At 59.6% G+C, this 20644-nt stretch overlaps 1 protein-coding gene across 9 annotated transcripts in view; it reads left to right on the top strand.

The window, feature by feature from the left end:
• The window catches only part of TNS3 (tensin 3), a 200718-nt gene that overhangs the window by 164507 nt on the left and 15567 nt on the right, over positions 1-20644 (top strand). For all 9 annotated transcript variants that reach the window (XM_045089576.1, XM_013059615.2, XM_045089573.1 and 6 more), the window contains 4 exons: positions 13834-14005; positions 15401-16029; positions 16554-16640; positions 18909-19040. In XM_045089576.1, the coding sequence (XP_044945511.1) occupies positions 13834-14005; positions 15401-16029; positions 16554-16640; positions 18909-19040 (1020 nt within the window). The remainder of the gene's footprint in view (positions 1-13833; positions 14006-15400; positions 16030-16553; positions 16641-18908; positions 19041-20644) is intronic.

Raw genomic sequence — 20644 nt, forward strand, 5'->3', positions numbered from 1 at the left:
ACGGACCACGCCCTTCCTGCTTCTCGTCCGCGCCCACTGACGCGTCCATCCTTCCAGGATGTAAGCGTACGAGCGTGGACTTAAGACTCGCGGAACCGGCGCGAACTCCCATCCTGCCCCTAGCTAGCGGCTACTGTCAGCCTGGAACTGTGTCCTCTGTCTGATGTTGGCCTCAGGGAGAGCCGGTGGGCACGGAGTGGGGCAGCTGAACAGGAAGCAGGTAGACCAGGGAAAGGAAAGCGACATGAGTTCTGAAACTCAATGGGAGGGAATGGGGTTGGAGGAACCAGGGATGAGCCGGCTTTCCCGGGTGGCTGAGGGCACACAGAGAAGCCTCCAGAATGCTGCGGAGCTGTTTGACAGCTCTGCAGGGGTAAGGAGAAGTGTTCCCCGAAGACAAGATGTGGGCCTTGCCGCTCGTCCTTGTGTGCGTTGTAGGCGCGGCCCGACGTGACACAGTCTGCCATCCCTCGTCCTTCCAGAAGGATGCAGCTGTCCAGCTGTCCTGTCCCCTCTGCTGTCTGTCAGCTTCCCGTGTTCAGCAGGCTCGCGGCGGCCCGTGGGCCGGGGGAAAGTAGGCCAGGCGTATGATGGCGGCGGCAGAAGGAAAAGTGCGGTAGTAAAGCTCCGTGCAGAATGTTGGCAGTGACACTCGTTTTGTTCCCGCGAGAACCTTTGAAAACTTAATAGGAGACATTTAAAAAGATACAGTAAAGGAAGAGAAAGACTGTGTCCTTGGATCGGAAGGTGACGTTATAAAGGTGTCAAGTCTTTCCAACCTCATGTATGTAGTTGGCGTGATTCCAATCAAAACCCTGACGGTCTTTCCAGGGAGCTCGGGGAAGTCCAGTCATGAAGGATCTTGGTTGGCTGGGGGACCATCGGCCGGGGGGAGGACTTGCCAGGGAGCTGGGGTGCTGAGTGGGCGGGGCCAGACCGAGGATGGGCCCATCGGTGCTACGGAGGGAGGTGGGAGGCACGCGGCGGGCTCGCAGCCACTGGAAGTCTGGTTCCAGGAAACGGGGTGCAGCCCGCAGGAAAAGGGCTGCTCTGCAGAGAGAGCTGGGGCAGTTTCCCACATGGACAGAAGCAACGTGGGCCCCTTTGTGCCCTCGCATGGGTTGCGTGCAGGTGCGGCAGGGCCCTGAATGTCAAGCGCGTTCTCCCTGGGAAGAGGAGTGTGTGCGTTTCTCTGCTGGCTGCCTGGGTCTCACCCCTGCTTCTCTGCTCGTCTTACTGAAGCTCCGTCAGCCTGTTCTGATGTCCCATCTCTGCTGCATGTTCCACACCTTAGGGTTTGCATTCTTTCGAGAAAACGTGCTCTGGCCATTCGTGAAGGGCGGGTTTGGAAACAAGTCCTGTCTGTTTGTCCTCTGCGGATATCTTTTCTACCCTGTTGCTGAGGGGTATCTTGGCTGACTGTGGAATTCCCAGAATTCCTACTTGACGGTTCTATTCCTTGAGTACCTGGGACTTCAGTGCTGCCCCGCTTTGGCCTTTGGGTTTGAGGTGAACAGTTACCACCCATATTCGAGTCGGCTCGTAGGAGGGCTCCTGCCCTGGCCTTCGGAAACTGCATCCCGACAGTGGGTTTCCTAATGTCGGTGCTGCTCTGTGGCTCCTTGGCTCCTTGAATCAGAGGTTGTGTCCTTGGCCTGCGGTGGGGAGGGGAGGCTCAGACATGGTTTCTTCTCACGACCTCCAGCCAGTGCTCCCTCCCCTTCTGGGTCTCCGGTGGCACAACCATGGGATCCTCCGTTACTGGCCCAGGGCCCCCAGGACTCCAGTCCTTCCCTACAAGTCTGTTTGGCTGTGCTGCTCACGCGCGGTGAAGACCCCCGTGCTGGGCCCTCAAGTCCAGGCCCCTCCATCCGCTGCCCTGCTGCTGCTCACGTCTCTCTCCCTGTATCTTTCAGTTCAGTGGTTTCTACTCTTGCGGTAACTTTTTCATGCTGGTTGAGATTTGGGTGGTGGTGTTGTTTATTTATTTATTTATTTCACTTCATTCAAGAGAACGCGTAGTCGTCTGCTGGAGCCTGGGTACGAGCTGCTGGACGATCCCTGCACCTGCTTTGTGTCGACGCGGCGCTCGTTCGCTGCCCACTCTCGTCCCAGTGACGGTCCCCGTCCTCGTGCGATGAGGGGGTTTCCGTTCACCCTGGGCTTCCTGAGGCCACGGGAGGAGGCTCGGATTTCTGTAGTCTGGTCTTTCTGTGGCGGTCAGCACTCCTGCCCAGGCCCGTTTGCAGCCACACAGTGCTGAAGTTCACCTTCCCGCCGGCCCTGCCGTTCGGTCCCGACACAGGCCAGGGTACAGGGCAGCTCGCCCCTGGACCCTGCGGACACCTCCTTGGAGGGGACATCCTAAAGGCCTCCTCCAGGAAGTGGGGTGTGAGGAAACGTGCGTTTTCCCTTTAGCTTTACTTAAGCCCCTCGTGTGAGGGTTTCCCCGGTGTCAGGTGGGCTTGGTTGACCTGCGAGCTGAGCAGGCTTCTCCTGGAGCTGCTTTGTCCCTGCCAGGTGATAGTTCTGGGGCCTGTGGGAGGCAGCAGGGCGACCAGGGAAGGCAGCCCCGTCCTCCCTCAGGTTCCAAGGCTCCAGGCAGCCGCTGTCTGCCCACCTGTCCAAGTCTCCCGCTGCAGTGGGCTGGCGCCCTGGGTGGAGTTGTTCCTTGAGGCCCTGGGAGGGGTGAGGCCCTGGGCGGGGTGAGGCTGCTCCGTCTTGGCTGGAACCACACGTTCCCAGCCTGACTGTTGTCCGCATCGCTGGTTTGGTAAACACGGGCTGCACTGCACAAACACCTCCTCTGCGCTGAGACGCAGGACCCCGAGGCGAAGTGGGAACTCGCGCCATCCAGAGAAGACACCCACAGGCCCAGAGCATCTCCCCGAGTCAAGCAGGCAGATCGCTGTCCAAGCAGGCTGGGGAATTGGAGAAGGCCTTCCCGATCAGACACGTCCCCCTTCCCGTGGGACGCGAAGCCTCGTGCTCGGGGTGGTGCCCTGTTTCCTGGCGCTGGCGGGGCTGGGGTAGAATGTGGGGAGACTTTATGAGTAAAAGGCTGAAAACACAAGAGCACCTGTTGTCCTCACCTGCGAGGGACAGGGGTGAGGTGTTGCTGTGGCTGGAGCCCCAGCAGGACGGCGGGTGCTTCTGGGAGACACGCAGCCGTCTCTTTCATCCCCTGGGCAGGGGTCCATGTGGCGCCCAGTGGCCATCGTGGAGTGTGGCCACGGGGTGCAGACCCCCTGATGATGAGCTGTCCGGAACACATGCCTCTGTGGCCCTACGTGGAGTACGGACAGGTGGGCTCCCTGGCCGCGAGGTCAGGGTGTGTTGATCCAACTCCGACCGCGCCATGGAGACCCTGATCCTTTGTCCGCCTCTCAGCACAGCCTCCTCTTCCTGGGCTTTCTGCTCTGGAGAGTTCTGTCCTCATGGGGAGGTGCCGTGTACACTCATGCACAGAGGTTGCCAAGCAAACCCTCCCTGGACCACAGAGATGGAGACAACGGTGCCCAGTAAACTGCGGCACGCCGTGTATTTGGCAGTGTGTGTAGAGTTGAGGTTTCTGTGGGGACACAGACCGGCGGGGAGCTGAGGCCCCAAGCTAGAGACCAGAATGCAGAACTGTCCTCTGCGGGCCACGTGGAGGCTCGGCCCGCCCTCCCTGTAGCCCCTGATGGCCAGGAGGAGTCCCAGGGACTAGAGTGGCCTCCCTTCCTGGTGGAGGGTCTGCAGGGGGCCCACCAGGGGTGGGGTCCAAAGGGGGGTGGTGCGATCTGCTCCACAGAGAGTATCGTGGGGGGCGGTTCACGGGGGCCTCTGGGTCGGGCCTCAGATTAGACCAGGAGGGCATCTGCGCCCAGGAGGGGCTTTTCACAGGGTAAGGACCCCCCGGGCCCAGCGTGGTGGTACCACCTCCACACATCATCCTTGACTTGTCTCAGGTTCCTGGCCTCCATGTAGGTCTGTGCACGCCCACCCAGATGTCCCCGCCAGTTTATTTTCTCCTTCCTTTCATCTTAAGACTTGTTTTTTTTTTTCTTTTCAATTTCCCTTTTCTCTTGATTCTTGTCTGTTCTGATCTCAGCCTCCCGTGAGTCCTCCCGGGCACTGGTGCCCAGGGGACAGGCTGGCTGTCACTCCCAGCCCCTGGGGCAGCTCATGCTTCCGCCGCTCAGGTGTAGACACACAGAATCCCCTCCTCGGGGAGGCCGAGCAGGTCAGAAGTCACATGGTCCCCGTCAGCCGTGATCGTTCTGTGTAACAGATGACGGGAGACACGAGGTCGTCTGCCTGGCCAGTTGGGGCGGACACCATCTGGGAGCCTCCAACAGGGAGCGGCGCCCCAGTCCTCAGCCGCGGATTGCAGCGTGCCCTTGTGTTTGGACAGAAGGAAGCGTGCAGCTTGAGCACAGCACCCGGGTCTGTGGCGGGCACTTGACCCTCCAATCACTGGTTTCCTCCTCCCTCTACGTTGAGTGGTTTCCTGTGTCTCTTCCTGTGGGAGGCATCCTTCTGGGGCAAGGGTCAGACACATGCTGCCCGCTTCCACCGCCGTCCAGCCTTGCCTCCCGTGGAGGGAGCGCCTGTCTTGGGCTGTGGGTGCACTCAGTCCCCTCCTTAAGTGGTCGGTCAGTTGCTTATTTGGAGCAATTTGAACAGTTTCCTAATGTTTGCACGTGTGCCCATGAACCCCAGCCCCAGGCCAGTTCAGCTGGGGCTCATGTACCTGGGGCTGGATGCTCCTGGTGCGGCCGCCGGTGCTGGCGCACGAGCCGTGGGCCCCTCGGAGTCCCTGTGTGCCCGCAAAGCCACCCAGCACCCACAACACCAGGGACTGTGTTAGTGAAGACATCTCCCCCTCCAGCATGACTAGCCTGCCCGTCGGAAATGCTGTCAAGTGGGAACCTAACTGAAAGCCCCAGAGGGAAGGCAGCAGGGTCCAGGGAGCTGCCCTCTCGTCCTCTCGGGGGTTCCTGATGCCCCACCAGGCCACAGGGCCATTGCACAATGAGGATGGGATGGCGGGTGCTGCGAACACTGTGCTGTTCCCACGAGGTCGCCTGGGTCCTGTGGGCAGGCACTCTGCTGTGTTGGCCTGCATCCCTGGGGGTCCACAGGTGGCCTCCTCCCAGACCAGGCTTCTTCCATTTCCGGTTCCTCATTGCGGACGGCTGTGAGCACCGTCCGTGTCCACCTGAGGGACCCTCCCAAGAGTCCTCAGCCTGCCATTTCCGGGAGGCCACGTTGCCCCAAGTTGTCTTCCCCATGCTGTGGGCTGGATTGTGTCCCTCCCCAGAAGCTCACGTAAATCTCCAAACCTCAGAATGTGGCTGCATTCAGGCTAGGGCTTTTGCCAACATGATTAGGCCTTGGTCCAGCGTGACTGGTGTCCTCATAAGCAGAGATCAGGATGCAGACACACGGAGAGACCCGTGTGGACCCCATGAGGACCCTGGGAGGAGACGGCTCTCTACACGGCCAGGAGAGGCCTCGGGAGGGACTGGCCCTGCTGCGCCTGGATGGGGGGCGTCCAGCCTCCAGGACGTATGGGCACATTCCCGATGTGTAAAGCTCCTGTCAGCCGTGCGTGTGGCCCCCCATGCTGGCTGATGGCACCTGCTGTGTGGGAATGCCGGGATTCCGACCCAGGGAGGCTGGGTCCGGCTGAAGAGGAGCGTTTTCGCTGCAGAGCTGAGACCCGGGACATGGGCGTGGCACTGGAGTCCCATCCAGCAGGCGAGGCAGGGGGTTTCTGGAAGACGTGTCTTTCTGGCCTGTCAGCTTGTGACAGCTGGCATTCTGAGTGGTTGTTTTGAGGACCAGGTAAGCCTGGGAAGTGCCACAGGTTCGGTCATTACTGATAACAAACTGATGCTACTTCACACACTCAGCACATGCAGCACTGACTTCCCAGGGTCCATGGTCTTGAGATCCTGTGGTCCCAGCCGGGGGTTAGGCCTGCTAAGTGTGCCGCTACCTGGCTAGGGACCTGGGTTTAGGGTCTGAGCACCAATGACCTCTTGCGACAGACTTAACGGTTTCTGAAATTAGGGCAGAAACCTCCCATTAGCCATCTGGGGTCTCCGTTGCCGCCTGCACTGGGTCATACAGGCCATACAGGTCCCCAGATGGCAGGGATTCTGGGAGACGAGCATCCTGGAAGGACGTTGAAGATTTATGTCAGATTTTCCACGGGAAATGAGGTTTTGTAGTCACGGCCGAGAGGCAGGTTCGGAGCCCAGGCTCTGTGAGCGTGACAGTGAGTTTCTGCCGTGCAGTCATGCCGGGAGGAGGGTGTCCTGCGGCCGAAGGCTCCTTGGGGGCCGCGCGTTGTCAGCAATCTTTACCAGGCTGAAGGCCGTTTTAACACCTTTCCGCAGAAGGTCTGTGGCTGACTAGAGCGTGAAGCCTGTGGGCGTTTACCAGAGGAAAGCCAGATATGCTGGGGCTTGTGCCCAAGGAAAGAAAGCATCAAGATTCCTTGTCCAGTGGCCCAGCCCCAGTGCAGGGCTGGAATAATTCTGGGAACTTGGGACTCTGAACCAAACAGGGGTCACAGAGACAGCGTCGTCACCGACACACCTGGACAGCGTCTTGCGGAGTCCGTGCGTGCTGCTAAGCTCTTGCCACCCGTGTGTAAGTCCCAGGACACCCACTCTTTGCTCGGCCGGCCCTCCGGCAGGTGCGCACGCTCTCCTCCTCTTGGTTCCATCTCCTCCCTGGCGTCCTGTCCCCAGGGCCCAAGGCCATCTGCCGTGGGCATCGCTGTCTACTGCAACTCCCACCCAAGGGGACGCAACTTGGAGACCGAGATCTCCTATTGCTGGGGCCACTCGCTGCTGCAGGTGACCAGTCCCCGTGTGGCTGGCGGAAAGAACACGGAAGGAAGCCTGGAGCCACTCGCAGGAGCCCGAAAGCCGAGCCCACACCTGTGCTCTCTGGGACGGAGGATAAAGCCCATGTGGCCCACCAGCAATGGCCCAACATCAGCCCTAAGAAGGAAGGACGTTCTTATACACGCTCCCCCATGGACGAGCCTCGAGGACAGACGCCAGACACAGAAGTGCCAGAACCATGTGGTTCCACGGGAATGAGGTCTGTGGGGCATCAGATCTGTGGAGGCAGGAAGCAAGTGGTGGGTGCCGGGCTGGGGAGGGGCTTGGGTCTGGGAGGAGACCCAGCTCCCGGGCCCAGGCTCTGGTGGTCTCGGTGTCCCCAGGACATCCAGCCCCGACGCTGTGCTCCCGTCAGTCCTGCAGAAGGAAGCAGTTTGTTTCCCCGGGTGCACACGCCAGTTCTGCGCTCGTTCTCTGCGGGTTGCGGAGGGGCCCCCGTGAGCGCCCTAGAGACCGGACCCCTCGGTGTGCCTGAAGAGCGGGAAGCACTCGGAAACTCTCATAGGCAGGAAAGAAAGCGTCTCACTGTTTTCTACATTAGAATTCCCTACGGGGCAGCTGCCAGCTGTTGGCAAATGGCTCTCCTTGCCGGCACGTCAGAGTGAGTGCCTCGGAGTGGACATGGGACGTGGTCAGAGCCCAGCTGCCGTGAGCTGCGTTAGCCGAGCTCCGGCTTCTCCGTGCCCCTGGTGGGGGCACATCCAGTTTGGGGGAGGGCATCCCAGCAGGGTCACCCGCCTGCGCCCGGGCAGAAACCCTGACCTGACCCCAGTGCTGGCCGGGCCCCCCGAGCTGTGCCGGGGTGGGGGGGTGGGCGAGAATGGGGGATGCTTCCGGCCCCTTCACTTGGGGGGACATTCCCGCTGCTCACAGGAAACGCTGACCTGACCAGGGAACACGTTCACGCTCTGAGAAGACGTACCAAAGAGAACGCTCGGGCCGTCCCGTGGGGGCCGTGGTCCCCCCTTTCTGTGTGGGCGGCATATCCGTGGGGCTGCGGACGTGTGACTTCCGTGTTCACCGAGCAAGACGCACGGTGTGCCTTTCCAGTCTTTCAGGGGTTTCCCCTAATTAGTGCTCGTTATCTGTGGCTGCCTGGCCCTCCTTCCTTTGCTTTCCAGAAGGTTGAGTCAATGGCCTGTTGTTTCTGGACAAATAACAGAAGCGTTCTAAGATTAAGAACTTCCTTTAAAAAAAAAAAAATCACTGCTACCCAACTTCCCATACAAAGTCTTGCCTCTTAAAAATAATGCTTTAAATCTAGCACTGAACAGACCCGAGAAGACATCTAAGCTCATGTTTGTCGATGGGATTCTGCCTGTGCAGCCTGGAGGGCCCCCGAGGCTGGGCACGAGGCTAGTGGTCTGTGACTTGTGACCCCAGAGCCTGGGGGACTGGGTGCCCCCTCCCCCACCGCCCCGACTGTCACACCTGGAAATACAGAGCCAGAGACCAAAAACGTGTTAAGACACACTCCGCAGAATTCTCTCGGTTCTCCGTAATCCCAGGGTGTGAGCAGGAGGGCAGGGGATGGAGACAGAAAAATGGCTGATAGATGGATACCGATCAGTGACAGATCGGTGATGGTCAGGGACTCATCGTTAACGAGTCACACTAGCTTCGGCCGACTGAGAAGAAGCCTGCTTCTTACAGCCCGGAGGTCTGCCTTGGTGGTCAGACAGCAAAACTGCACTTTCTTCCCCAGGAAAGGCGAGTATCATCGCGAGCCCTGCTAAATATTATTTACGCGTCTTTAAAGATTTTATTTATTTATTTGAAGATTTTATTTATTTGTTTATCAGAGATTTTATTTATTTGTTCATCAGAGAAAGCCACCAAGCAGGGAGGCAGTAGGCAGAGGGGGAAGCAGGCTCCCCGCTGAGCAGAGAGCCCGGTGCTGGACTTGATCCCAGGACCCTGAGATCATGACCTGAGCCAAAGGCAGACACTTGACTGAGCCACCTAGGTGCCCCAATTTTTCTGTCTTTAAAGACGACGTGAAAGTGTCGTGGCAGTCTGTAATTACGAACAGTAATTGACGGGTTGGTGGTCACTGCTGTACCTCATAAGGGTCTCTTGCAGCATGAAGGTGTGGGGGGTGGAGCATTGGTTTTGTTCTGACCTCACAGGCTTGGGTGTTGCGCAGGACACGGTGGGCCCTGCGTGTGTGCATGAACCTTTGCGTCTGGCCGGCTCCCTGCTCTGCAGGTGGCGAGCCTGTGAGGTCCCCTTCCTTCTGCTGACTTCTGTGTGATGGAAATCGTGGCTGGCGGAGAGCAGATGCTACCCCGCTTCCCACGGAACCTCCTGCAGCAGCTCCAGTGCGGCCTAAAAATAGACCTTTTGGAAAAGAGCCTGTGACCCTCCGTCACCCGAGCTCCGGGTAAAGGAAGTGCAGGAAGGGGAAGCCAAGGGGAGCCTGGGCCCAGAAGGTCCTGGAAGGTCTGGGAGCCCCGGAGCGAGAGGCACTCTCCCTCCCTCCTCCATCCCCAGCCCCTCGGTCCTGGGTCCCTGCAGGCGCCAGGACACCAGCTGGCAGAGGAAACCAGGAAGCCGGGGCGTATTGTGCCCCCTCCTCTGGGTGTCAGCCGGAAAGGGGAAATGTGAGACACTCTCAGGAGAAACACAGACTGTGCTTAGCCTGGGGGACGTCAGGGACCTGGAGGAAGCAGGGCCCACAGCCGCCCCCTCACGGCTCCCAGCGCCCCCACATGTGGACGCGTCCTGCCGGGGGGGGGGGGGGGCGTGCTGTGGCCCCAGGGAGAAGTCTTACTGCCACACAGTGGTTGAGGCCAGCCGCTCCTGGCCATGCTCCCTCCCTCCGAGGCCACCGCAGAGCAAAGCTGCCACCGTGTCACCTGTAAGGCTCCAAGACAGGACCCCTCCCCCGCTCTTGATGACCCTCACATCACCCCCGGGCCCCTTCTGGGCCCAAACTGAGCCTATGGATGCTGAGTGTGCGGAACAGGGGGCTGGGCCCAGAGACAGCCGTTTGGAGATGTCCCTGTAGCTGTGAACGGATGTGCAGGGTGGAGAGGCTCGACAGCACATGTCCTGTCTGCCCTCCTGGCGTGCACGGCCTTGAAGGAATGCCGTGTATGCTCATGGTCTGTGGCCAGACTCCTGGACCAGGCATGTTCTTCTGCTCGTGGACTCATGTTCCTAGCACCCTGCGTGTCTGAGGACGGAGGCCATGCCCCTTCTCCTAAGGCTCCACTCCTGGTTGGATGGTGGGGGCTGCAGCCCCGTAGTGGCCGCCGTGCCTTGCTGGCTTGCGTGTCTGAGCACAGAGAGGCCCGGCCCTGCGGGAGAAGTGGCTGGGAAGCCAGTGTCCCTGCAATGAGGTCCTTGGCTGGCCCTCGTCCAGATGGAAGGGTTAATTAAGTCCTGTTGCCCAGGGCCGGGAACCAAACCCAGCCACGGCCCCGTGTTGGTGCAGAGCTGCAAACAAAGCCACTTTCATGGGGAGTGCTGAGTTTGCTGTTTTCTGGAACAGGGACAGGGTAACGGACAAAGCGCGACCTTATTTCCTGCCTGCCTCTTCTCTGCTGGGGGTGGTCTCAGGCGCCCTGCGGGCGTGGCATGGGCTTCCCAGGGTCGTGGGGGACATGGGAGCGGGCAGCCCCTGCGGCTGCAGCAGGACCCCTGAGAGCACCGTCAGTCATCCGCCGTGGGCTGGACTGAGAAGCAGTCCTGACCCCAGAGTCCAGTGCTGCTCCTTGGCCTGGGGGTGATTGGGATGTCCAGCGTGACTCCTTGGGGTCAGACCCACACCCCACCCTGGACTTCTTCCTGTCACTTCTGAGCCACTGCAGACTCATTCATTCATTCATAGCAGGTGTGAAGCGCTCCACAGCACCAGCCCAGCAGTGGAGGCCCAGCTGGGAGCAGAGCCCTGGGTGGTACCCCCACTCCTATGGCATCCGCTCGGCTTACTGGAAACCCACATGCTTTCAACCTCCCATGGAACGTGCTTCCTCCAGGAAGCCCTCCAGGAAGCTTTCCGGCAGGGGCCTCTGAGGCCCGCAGGCTGACCTTCTGGCAACGTGCTCACCCGAGGCCGGCAGCCAGCACCATTTTGACCGGTGGTGGGCGCCCAGCAGCTCTGTCTTATGTGGGAGGTGGACACAGGGATGCGCTGTCGAGAACATAATTTCTTCTACGAAGAAGACAGTTGCGTGGGAGGGAGGCCCAGCACGGGGCTCCATCCCACGACCCTGAGATCCCGATCTGACCCGAAACCAAGAGCCAGCCACTCCACCGACCGAGCCACCCAGGCACCCAACAAATGTGTATTTTAGAAGGTTTTCTGACCTAAAAATACAACCTTCTGGAAGGTCACACTGGCGTGTCGGGCGCCTCCCGACTGGGACTGAGACCACGCTGCCCCAGGGCTGTGGAGGCATCGGAGGTGAGCGTGTGGACGACGCAGCCCTGGTGACCACGGGCGTCCGCGTGGACCAGGCACAGTACCTGCCCCCGGGACTCACGTGCGGTTTGTCCAGACACAACGTGGGCGTTAGGCTCCCGTAAAGATGGGCTAACCGAGCCTTTAAGCGCCAGCACTGAAGTCGGCTCCCGCCCCCTCCCCGACCCGTAAGATGCCGCTCTGGCTGGTCTTGGATTTTCATTGCTTCTGCCGTCGAGGAGTGTGTATGGATTTCTCTTAACGCTTCCTGCTTTGATTTCATGGATTTTTTTTCCTGAACCTGTGGCTCAGTTTCTTCAGCGTGTTGGGGAGAATTCTCGGTACATCCTTCCCTGGGCTGCTCGTGCCTTGCTCGTCCCTGTGCCCCTCCTGGGCCCCCGTTGCGCATGTATTAGACATTGCTCATCGCGTCCCGCACGGCACCGTCCCCGTCCCCATCTTCCATGCCCTTCCTGCCACTGCTTCTGGCCTCTGACTTGTCCCAGCGCGCGCATCCGCTGATGGGTTCGTTGGCCTCCTGCTTCATTTCATTAATTGTGTTTGTACGTCATCCTAGGATTTCTACTCAGTTATTCCTAACGTTCCCCCATTCTTCTGTGAGGTTCTGTATTTTTCTGAAACGGTTTCCACTTACTTATTTTCAAGGGCGTGTCTTGACCTCTAACGCATATACAGCTGTGGCTCTTTCTCCCTTTCTCCTTCTCTTTTTTGGTCTTTGTTTTCATTTCTTTGTTCTGGTACCCGATACTAGCATGCCTGGTCTGTTTTTAAAAGTAAATATTTGAATTATGTCTGAAAATTACAGAAAAACAAATAGGGAAGTAGGTGGATGGGTGGATGGGTGGTAGACGATTAGGTGGGTTGGTGATGGTGGGATGGGTGATAGACGATTAGGTGGTCAGCTGGGCAGAGGGATGGATGGCGGGAGGCAGTTGGATGGGTGGATGCGTGGATGATGGGCCGGTGGATGGATCCATCAGTCGATCCGTAATAGACAGAGGCAGGCTCTGGAGGGTGATGTCTACTTCCGGAGAGGGAGGTTTTCTCGGGGGCACACTACTGAGATCCGGGGGGCTGGTCTGTTTCTGGTGCTGGTGTCCCCACAGCGTAGCCTTCAGGGCCCTCCCCTTAAATCCGAGGTAAATCCGAGGTCAGTGCGTTGAGCCCCGCTGGTCATATTTCGGTCCCACCACGGAGGTGTTGAAATCCCTGCTTGTTCTTCCATCTTCAGCAGCCACTTCCGTCTTGGGGGCAGACGTCGGCCCCGCGTTCCCAGCCGAGGATCCCAAAATGCCAGCAGGGGCGGCTGCGCTCGGGTCGGTTCTCCACGTCCCTGCAGTCCCGGCTGCCGCGTAGCTCAGCCTCAGCCTCGGGTTTAGTGGGCTTGGGTTCGGCCTCCCATCCACGTGCTGCAAACGGGTCTGTGGCCGGGACGTGTGACTCGCGCTCGCCGCACCCCGTTCCCGGAAATGAGTGATGGGAATGATGCAGGGTTTTCAGGAATTTCATCCGCCCCCCCTTGTTGTAAAGCGGAAACCAGAGTAGCCTGTATTCCTACGATGTTGTCATCCACCCTGGTAGATCTTAAAGCTGAGTTTTAAAAAAAAAAAAAAGGAGGGGGGCACCTGGGTGGCTCAGTGGGTTAAGCCTCTGCCTTCAGCTCAGGTCATGATCTCAGGGTCCTGGAATCAAGCCCTGCATTGGGCTCTCTGCTCTGTGGGGTGCCTGCTTCTCCTGTGCCCATACCCCCTGCTTATGCTCCCTCTCTTGCTGTGTCTCTGTCAAATTAATAAAATCCTTAAAAAAAAAAAAGCAAGATTTTTAAAAATATTCAGAAATGATGGTGATGCTGGGCTTCAAGCAGGTGGGCATTTTGTCACGGAAGCGTGTAAAATTCGGTGGAGTGTGCGGGCTTGGTGTTAAATAGCAGGTTTTCACTGTGTTTGGCCTCTCACGCCCCGAGCGACAGGGGCTGGGACAGGGTCTGTGCCCCCTGCCAGGGTGAGGACACCAGCCGGCAGGGCCGTGTTTGTACCGGAAAGCTCTCGGCCCAGCGTGTGGACCCAGCTCCCAGCTGGGGACAGATGGAGCTTCCGCGGTCACCTGGCCGCAGCCCCAGGCGTGCACGCCCTGGACCCGGGTCTACTCTGTGGCGCCCTTTCTGAAGTGAGCGCCTGTGGGCTGGGCGGACTCCGTCGGTCAGTACCCGGCCTTCAGGGGCAAGGCTGCGTGGGCTGCACGCCCTTGTCCTTGCAGACGACCTTGCACGAGGCTCCTCCGCTCAGCCAGCGTGCTGAGCCAGGTGCCGGGCGTGTGTTCTGCGTCCTGTCCTGCCTTTGGGGAGCGTGCCAGGCAAGAGCGACCCACACGTGGTGGAATCGGGCCCCTCGATTCCTCGATTCGAATGGGACCTGTGGCCTGCATGTCCGGCAGCGACCCCGCTCCTTCCAGTACAGGGACCAGGCCTGTAAGCGTCCCGTCCTGCTCTCCCCGCTGCAGATACTCGAGGCTGTGCTGAGATCCTGCATCGCGCGGCGGGGATGTCCGAGAGCCCCGGGGGGCCCAGACCTGCGGCGCTCCGGGCCGACGTGCCGGCGGGACCTGCCTTTCAGCGGGCGTTCACGTCCTCCTGCACCGTCTCCAGCGGCGGCCCCGGCCAGCGGCGGGACAGGTAGGGAGACGGGCCCTTGAGGACTCCCGCAGACCTGACCGCGGGCCCCGGGAAGGGAGGACGGGCGCTCGACCTGCAGCTGACACCCGGCCACTCTGCATAACGGTCGTGCTTCAGAAATGCCGTCACAGGCAGACTCCGGAGAGTGCCCCCCACACCCCGGTGTTGACAGGCCAAGCGCTCAGGGACCACACGGGCAGCCCGAGTCTGGGGACATGGGCCAGTTAAGGACCGGGCGTCTGTGACGTGCACTCTGAGCTGCGGCGGGAGCAGGGGTGTGGTGGGGCCAGCTGGGGCTTGGTGTCCCTCCACAGCCGGGGCTGGCGGGCAGGGTGGTGGTGGCCTGGGGACGTGGAAGTTGTGCCGGTGTTCGGGAAAGTGCGGGGACACCCCCCCAGTGGCGGGAAGGGCGGAAGGGGGGTGCAGACAGAGACGTGTGGGCGCTTGGCAAGGGATGGCCGTGGAGCCACTGCACGGGCACAGTGTAGGAATGTCTCCTGAGCGGCTCCCTGTGCAAGGACACAGTGCCCCAGTTCGGTGTCCACATTCTGCCTCCTGCCTCTGTGCATGGGGGGGGGCTCCGCTGATTCATCCCACCCAGAGCCCAAAGGGTTTGCAGGTCAAGTATGTGTGTGATGTGGGGCTTGGCGGTTGACTTTCTGGATTTCTGGCAGTTGACTTTCTGGATTTCTAACTGTGTGGTACCTTCTGATACCTTTGATCTGGGAAGTCCCCATTCTGGATATGGTAACTTCTCATGTTCCTTTTTTTTTTTTTTTTTTAATGTGTTTCTATTTTGTGAGAGCCCAATATGAGGCTTGAAATCACAACCTTGGGATCAAGACCTGAGCTGAGACCGAGACTCGGCTGCTTAATGCACGGAGTCACCTGGGAGCCCCAACTTCTCACCTTCTCACTGGGATCCCTTAAGCAGCTGGCTATCCAGCAGGCACTTACTGGAAACTGAGTCGGGCACCAGTGCTCGGTCTCAGGGGAGGAGAGAGAGGAAAGCGGGGGACACAGTCTGCACCCAGGGGACAATGTTCTCACAGGAGTGCACGTGGCGCACCATGTGGTTGGCATCAGAGGGAAGAACAGAGGGATGTGGTCTGTGAGCTGGACACGGGGCCACAGTTGACTTTTGTTTCGAGGGGAGGGACCTTTGCTGGGTGAAGACCAAGGAAGGAGGGGGCAGGGCAGGTGTCCACTGGTGTGGGGGGCAGAGCATCTGGGGTGCGCGGTGATGGGGAGGGGAGAACGGCAGTGTCTGACTTCCGACGTCTTGGGCCAAGCCTGAGCACCAGTGCCCATCCCTGTCCTCACTGTCCACAGGACCCTTGGTGGCCTTGGGGCATCTCCTAGGACAGCGTTCTGATTGCTGCATGTTTCCCACAGCCCTTCTTCGGCCGAGCTCCCGTGGGTGGAGAGCAACCCCAAGGCCACCTCGGCCCTGCTGGGGAGCAGCCGACCGGCAGGAAGTCTCAGCGCTGAAGAGTTCTCCAGCCCCGGTCCTGACGGCCCCGGGCGGCCCCACCGCCCGCCTGCGGAGTTCCAGGCCTCTTTCCACAACCATGAGCTGTCCCTGGCAGAGCCCCCCGAAGCTGTGGGCCCCCCAGGTGGCCAGGCCTTCCTGAGCTTCGGCACGGCTCCCGTGGGAAGCGGCCTTCCCCCGGCAGAGGACCCAGGGGCCTTGCTGGCTCATTCCCATGGAGCCCCCCAGGCCCCTGGCACCCCGCGGACAGCGGCGGCCGACAACGGCTTCCTGTCCCACGGCTTTCTCACGGTGACGCCTGGCCACAGCAGCCACCACAGCCCGGTCCTGCCGGGCCAGGGCCTGACCCTGCCCGGGCAGCCGCCCCTTCCCGAGAAGAAGCGAGCCTCAGAGGGGGACCGGTCTTTGGGTTCGGCCTCCCCCTCCTCCAGTGGCTTCTCCAGCCCGCACAGTGGAAGCACCATGAGCATCCCATTCCCAAACGTCCTCCCAGACTTCCCCAAGCCTCTGGAGGCCGCAGCGCCCTCCCCAGGTAGGCACGTGTCAGCCATGGTGGGCACCTGCCCCCCTGACCCCGTGTGCATTCACTCAGTTGGGGCCGGGGGCTGGGATTCAGGGCGGCAACTTGAGAGATAAGCCCAGAGCGGCCCATCGGGGTGTGTGCTTTGTTGTCCTCTGTTCCCCTCTCCTCTGCACACGGCCCCGTCAGCTTCTGTTTCTCCCGCCACTCGGAATCCTCGTTCTTTGAAAATAACCTTTTGTTCTCGAGTTCAGTAAGTTCATCCAGTATTTAATGCAAGAGTTCAGATGTGTAAGACGAGGCTCCGGCAGGATTAAGCCACACTGCACTGGCCGCGTGTCACGCTGGGTCTGTGCTGCGTGTGTTGGGAAGCATGCGCTGCCTACTGCACCCCAGCCGGTCCCCACGGGGCCAGACGGCGCTCCTTCCCCGAGACACGCCGTCCCTGCCCTGGGCTGGACTTGGAGCACCGGGCTCCATGCGAGGTGACAGGCGGCAATAAACCGTCCAGAGAGTTCTTGCCTTCTCTCTCTCAGATAACCCGGGTGATAAGCACGTGTCCGTGAACTTCGTCCAAGACACATCCAAATTCTGGTACAAGGCGGATATCTCCAGAGAGCAAGGTGCGTGGGTGGGGCGGGACCTCGGGGTGGCGACGTCAGAGAGGCACGGCCCCGGGGTGAAGGGTTAGGGCACCCCCGCGGAAAGTGTGACAGGCCGTCCCGGGAAGAGGTTCCCTGTTCCTGTCTGGGACCTGAGCCACAGGGGCCAACGGTCAGGAGGAAGGACAGAGGTCTCTCCAACACCCCGACGTCTGTGCATCTACGTTTGTCTGCGACAAACAGACATGCGCTTGCTAAGGGGGCGTGTGCCCGGTGTAACCTCGGCCTCACACTCGTGCTGCACGGCATCTGTGTGTGCGCTTCTGCCCCAACATCTGACATCTGTGTTTGATCCACTAATGCCACTCCTTCCGCAGGATGAATGAAAGAGGGGTCTGGGCAGGAGGCGGTCCTATGAGGCAGCCCCAGGGGTGAGCCCCTGCCATCTCACAGCAGGGTTCGCAGGGTGGCTGGGACAGGCTGGTCATCCCCGAGATCCTCCCAGAGGAACCCCGGGGACTGCTGGCAGGCGTGGGGCTGAGCGGGGACAGCATTTTGGGGAGAAAGTCATCTGGTGTTGTTCTGAGCCTTTTTCCCCACCTGCCTGGAGAGAAACAGTTAAGTCGCTGGCAAACAGCACCATTCTGCTTTCTCTCTGGAATTCTTCTATTCAATTAAGTAGCTCATAAAAAGGGTAAGAATGTGCCTTTCTTCCCCTGAGCTCAAGGAACCTATTGTCATGTTTCGTGGGGGGGTGGCCCACGGCCCAGAGAGCCCTCTGATTCCCTGATTTGGCCTTTGGGGCAGTGCTGCTCAGCTCGGTCCGGGCTCTGCATGGCCGAGTGCTGCGTTGTTGTCCCCTCCCTGCCCGTGGTATGGGAGCCCCCGGAGATGGAGGCTGTGAGCCCAGCACCTTGTCCAGCCAGAGGGGCTGTGAAGGGCCTGTGACATGCCATGTTCCAGAAAATTCTGTGCAGACCACCTGCTCCACTGGTGCGCGTCCGGGCTGGGCAGGCCGGCCGGGCTGCCGGAGCAGCTGGGGCTCCACCTCGGAGGCAGGTGGCGAGTGCCAGGGATGTGCCTTTTTCTGGAAAAGCTACAATGGAACGTCAGGAACACGCAGGAGGGACGGGAGGTGAAAGTGGGATAGCGTCTCCGGGGATGCAGCGGGTCCGTATCCCCGTGGCCAGGTGGATTGCTCAGGATTTTTCCTAAACCAAATGTAAAAATGCCACAGTAGGAGAGAGGACCACCAGGCAGAGTAGAGACAGATAGAGCTGTGTCGGCAGCCCTGGCTGGGCCTCTGCTGTGGGGCTCTGGAAGCACCAGCTGCGGGAGGCGGTGGAGACCTCACAGGGGAATGGGAGACCCTCACGGGCCTCATCGCCCTGCAGGACGGGTCCCCCTTGTTCTGTTTCAGAACAGGGTCTGACATTGTCATCAAGCTCTTCTCCATCTGTGACCCATGATGCTGGGGAACCTCTGTCCACCCCCCCCCCCCGACCTCCAGCGAAATAAGATCATGAAGTTAAATGGGGAAACCAAAACGCCTGGTGAGGTATAGCAGGGTTGAAGATGGGTCATTTGTCAGAAATCTGTTCCTGCACCCGCAGAATAGCGCATGCCCAGCCCCCAGATGCAGGCATCGGCCATGAGCAGAAGCCTGCTGGAGTCCGTGGGCGCCACCTCCCCACCAGCCCCGGCACCCTTGGACTTGGTCGTTGAGGTCAAGTGCGGGCCCTCCCAGGGCTGCCCCAAGCCCATGGGGTGAATCGTGGGATTTGGGTTAAACATTCAGTAACTTTTGGGGGCCATCCTTTCGATCTTTCCATCTGCTCGGTTGGAAGGACTCAGTCTGAGTACAGTGCCACACAGGCATCAGGCAGGGCTGCGCGAGGACGGGAGAGAGCTTCGAGGACGGGAGAGAGCCTCGCACCTCGCCTCTGCCCAACCATGGCATGCAGACTGGGACTTGGCCCAAGCACTTGGGCTGGCGGTTGGACCACATTCCTGGGCGGTCAACTGTGGGCCATCACCTGTGCCTCACCGGTGCCATGGACAAGCAGGAGTCATGTGTGCCAGATGGTGGGGGTGGGGGGTGTGCTTTCTGCAGCCTCTGCCATCAGGCTCCCCTTGAAAACGATGTGTCGTCACCGAGACCCCCACCCTACCCCAGAGGCCTGTGCCTGCTCCCTCCGACCCAGTTTGCAAAAACACTCGTCTGCCACATGTGCAGGCAGGCCGCTTGGGCACCAGCAAGCGTGTGAGTGTCTCTGCTTCCCTCCCCAGCCATCGCCATGCTGAAGGACAAAGAGCCGGGCTCATTCATCGTCAGGGACAGTCACTCCTTCCGAGGAGCCTACGGCCTGGCCATGAAAGTGGCTACTCCTCCCCCTTCCGTCCTGCAGCTCAACAAGAAAGGTAGGGGCCCGGGAGCTGATGGGGCGTGCTCACCTGCCTGCGAGGTCTATGGCTTACGCATACGGCTGTACGGTGCTGGGGGACTTTACAGACATGGCTCTGAGTTTCTTTGCAGTCTCTGTGTTGTTCCAGTATGGCCCCCTCAGGACTGGCCTTGTGCAAGCAACATCGTTAATGATCTGTGGAGTTTAGTTCTTTATTGCTGTGAATGAGTGATACGTTCCCTTGTTCGGCTGCCGGAACGATGGAAATGGGCCTCACCGAGGCCCCAGGGCCCCATTCTGCCCCAGGAAGCGTAATAAATTCCTGCCCCTTCTTCCCGACCGTCTCTCCAGTGTCTGCAGACAGGCACGTTCCTTTTTCCTCTTACAAAAGGCAGTGGCCTGTGCATGCTTTCTCGCACCGACCCCCCGGAGAGCGTTTTGCTGGATTAAGAGTGACGCTGGATCATGAGCCCCAGGGGTGTCCCCACCGCCCTCCACCCCATGAACCATGTGCGGCTGAGTTCAGATCTCTGCTCCCTCTCCTGGGTACTTTCCATCACGGACAAGACCCTGTGCAGAGAAGGTCGCAAGGGCTGCGTGTGTGGTGAATGTTCTCATGAGCAAACAGGCGTGTGCCTACAACCAGGAGACAACCTCGGGGGAGCCCCTGCACCCCTCCTGTGCGTCACGCTCCGTCAGCCTGCTGCGACCTTGCGCGTATCCCAGAGACCATAGATTGGGCTCTGTGAGGCCCTTGGGGCTGGCCACATGTCCTTCCGATGTCCTACTGTCTGTCCTTTTCCTGCCCACCATTCCTGCAAGAATCCCCATGTGCTGTGGTCTCTGGGAAGTGTGAGTGCTGGGTGTGTTGGGGTGTCTGAGGGGGACTGACTCACTCTAGAACATTGGTCAGTTCGTGCTGACAGCAGCTCTGGCGTGGAATCATGGGGTCCCAGGGTCTTTCCCGCCCTCCCCTGGTGACAAGCTCCGTCCCCAGCTACACCTGCCCCTTCCTCTGTGCCCCGACGGACACACACCATCCATGTCGCCCAACCTGCCGCTGCGGACAGGACACTTGCTAAGTAGAAGGGAGAGTTACAGCATCTTCCTCTTAACCAGCGAAATAGCAATCCCTAAACATCGCGGTTTTGCCCCTTTTCAGCTCTGCATCAGAGAACTAATATGTATTCTTTCATGAGGTTCTTCTGCTGCCTTCTAAGATTCATTGTTTCTACTTATAAGACTGTGGTAACTGTCACTCTGACGGCTTTCCAGGGATCGCAGGCCCGCCTCGGAGACACGGCAGGCACGTGTGTCGGAATAAGGTGATTCACAGTACGCGTATCCCTGTGGCGCGTATTTCGATAATGCGTATAGCTCTGGTGCACGTCAGACGAGCTTCCAGGCTTCTCGGTGGGCATGAAAGTCACGTTTACTCTGTGCTGTGGTCCACGAAGTGTGCAACGGCGTGTTGTCTCAAAAAGCAGTACACACGCCTTAATGAAAAAACACTTTGGTGGGAAAGCCATCTGAGCGTCCCAGCTGTCTAATCCCAGGTCACAGTAACAAGTGTAATAATAATGAAAAAGCTGGAAATACTGCAGGAAATACCGGCCTGTG

The sequence above is a fragment of the Mustela putorius genome, unplaced genomic scaffold (assembly GCF_011764305.1).
Source record: "Mustela putorius furo isolate JIRA1106 unplaced genomic scaffold, ASM1176430v1.1 tig00003845_pilon_pilon_pilon, whole genome shotgun sequence".
In the NCBI taxonomy this organism is placed as follows: domain Eukaryota; kingdom Metazoa; phylum Chordata; class Mammalia; order Carnivora; family Mustelidae; genus Mustela; species Mustela putorius.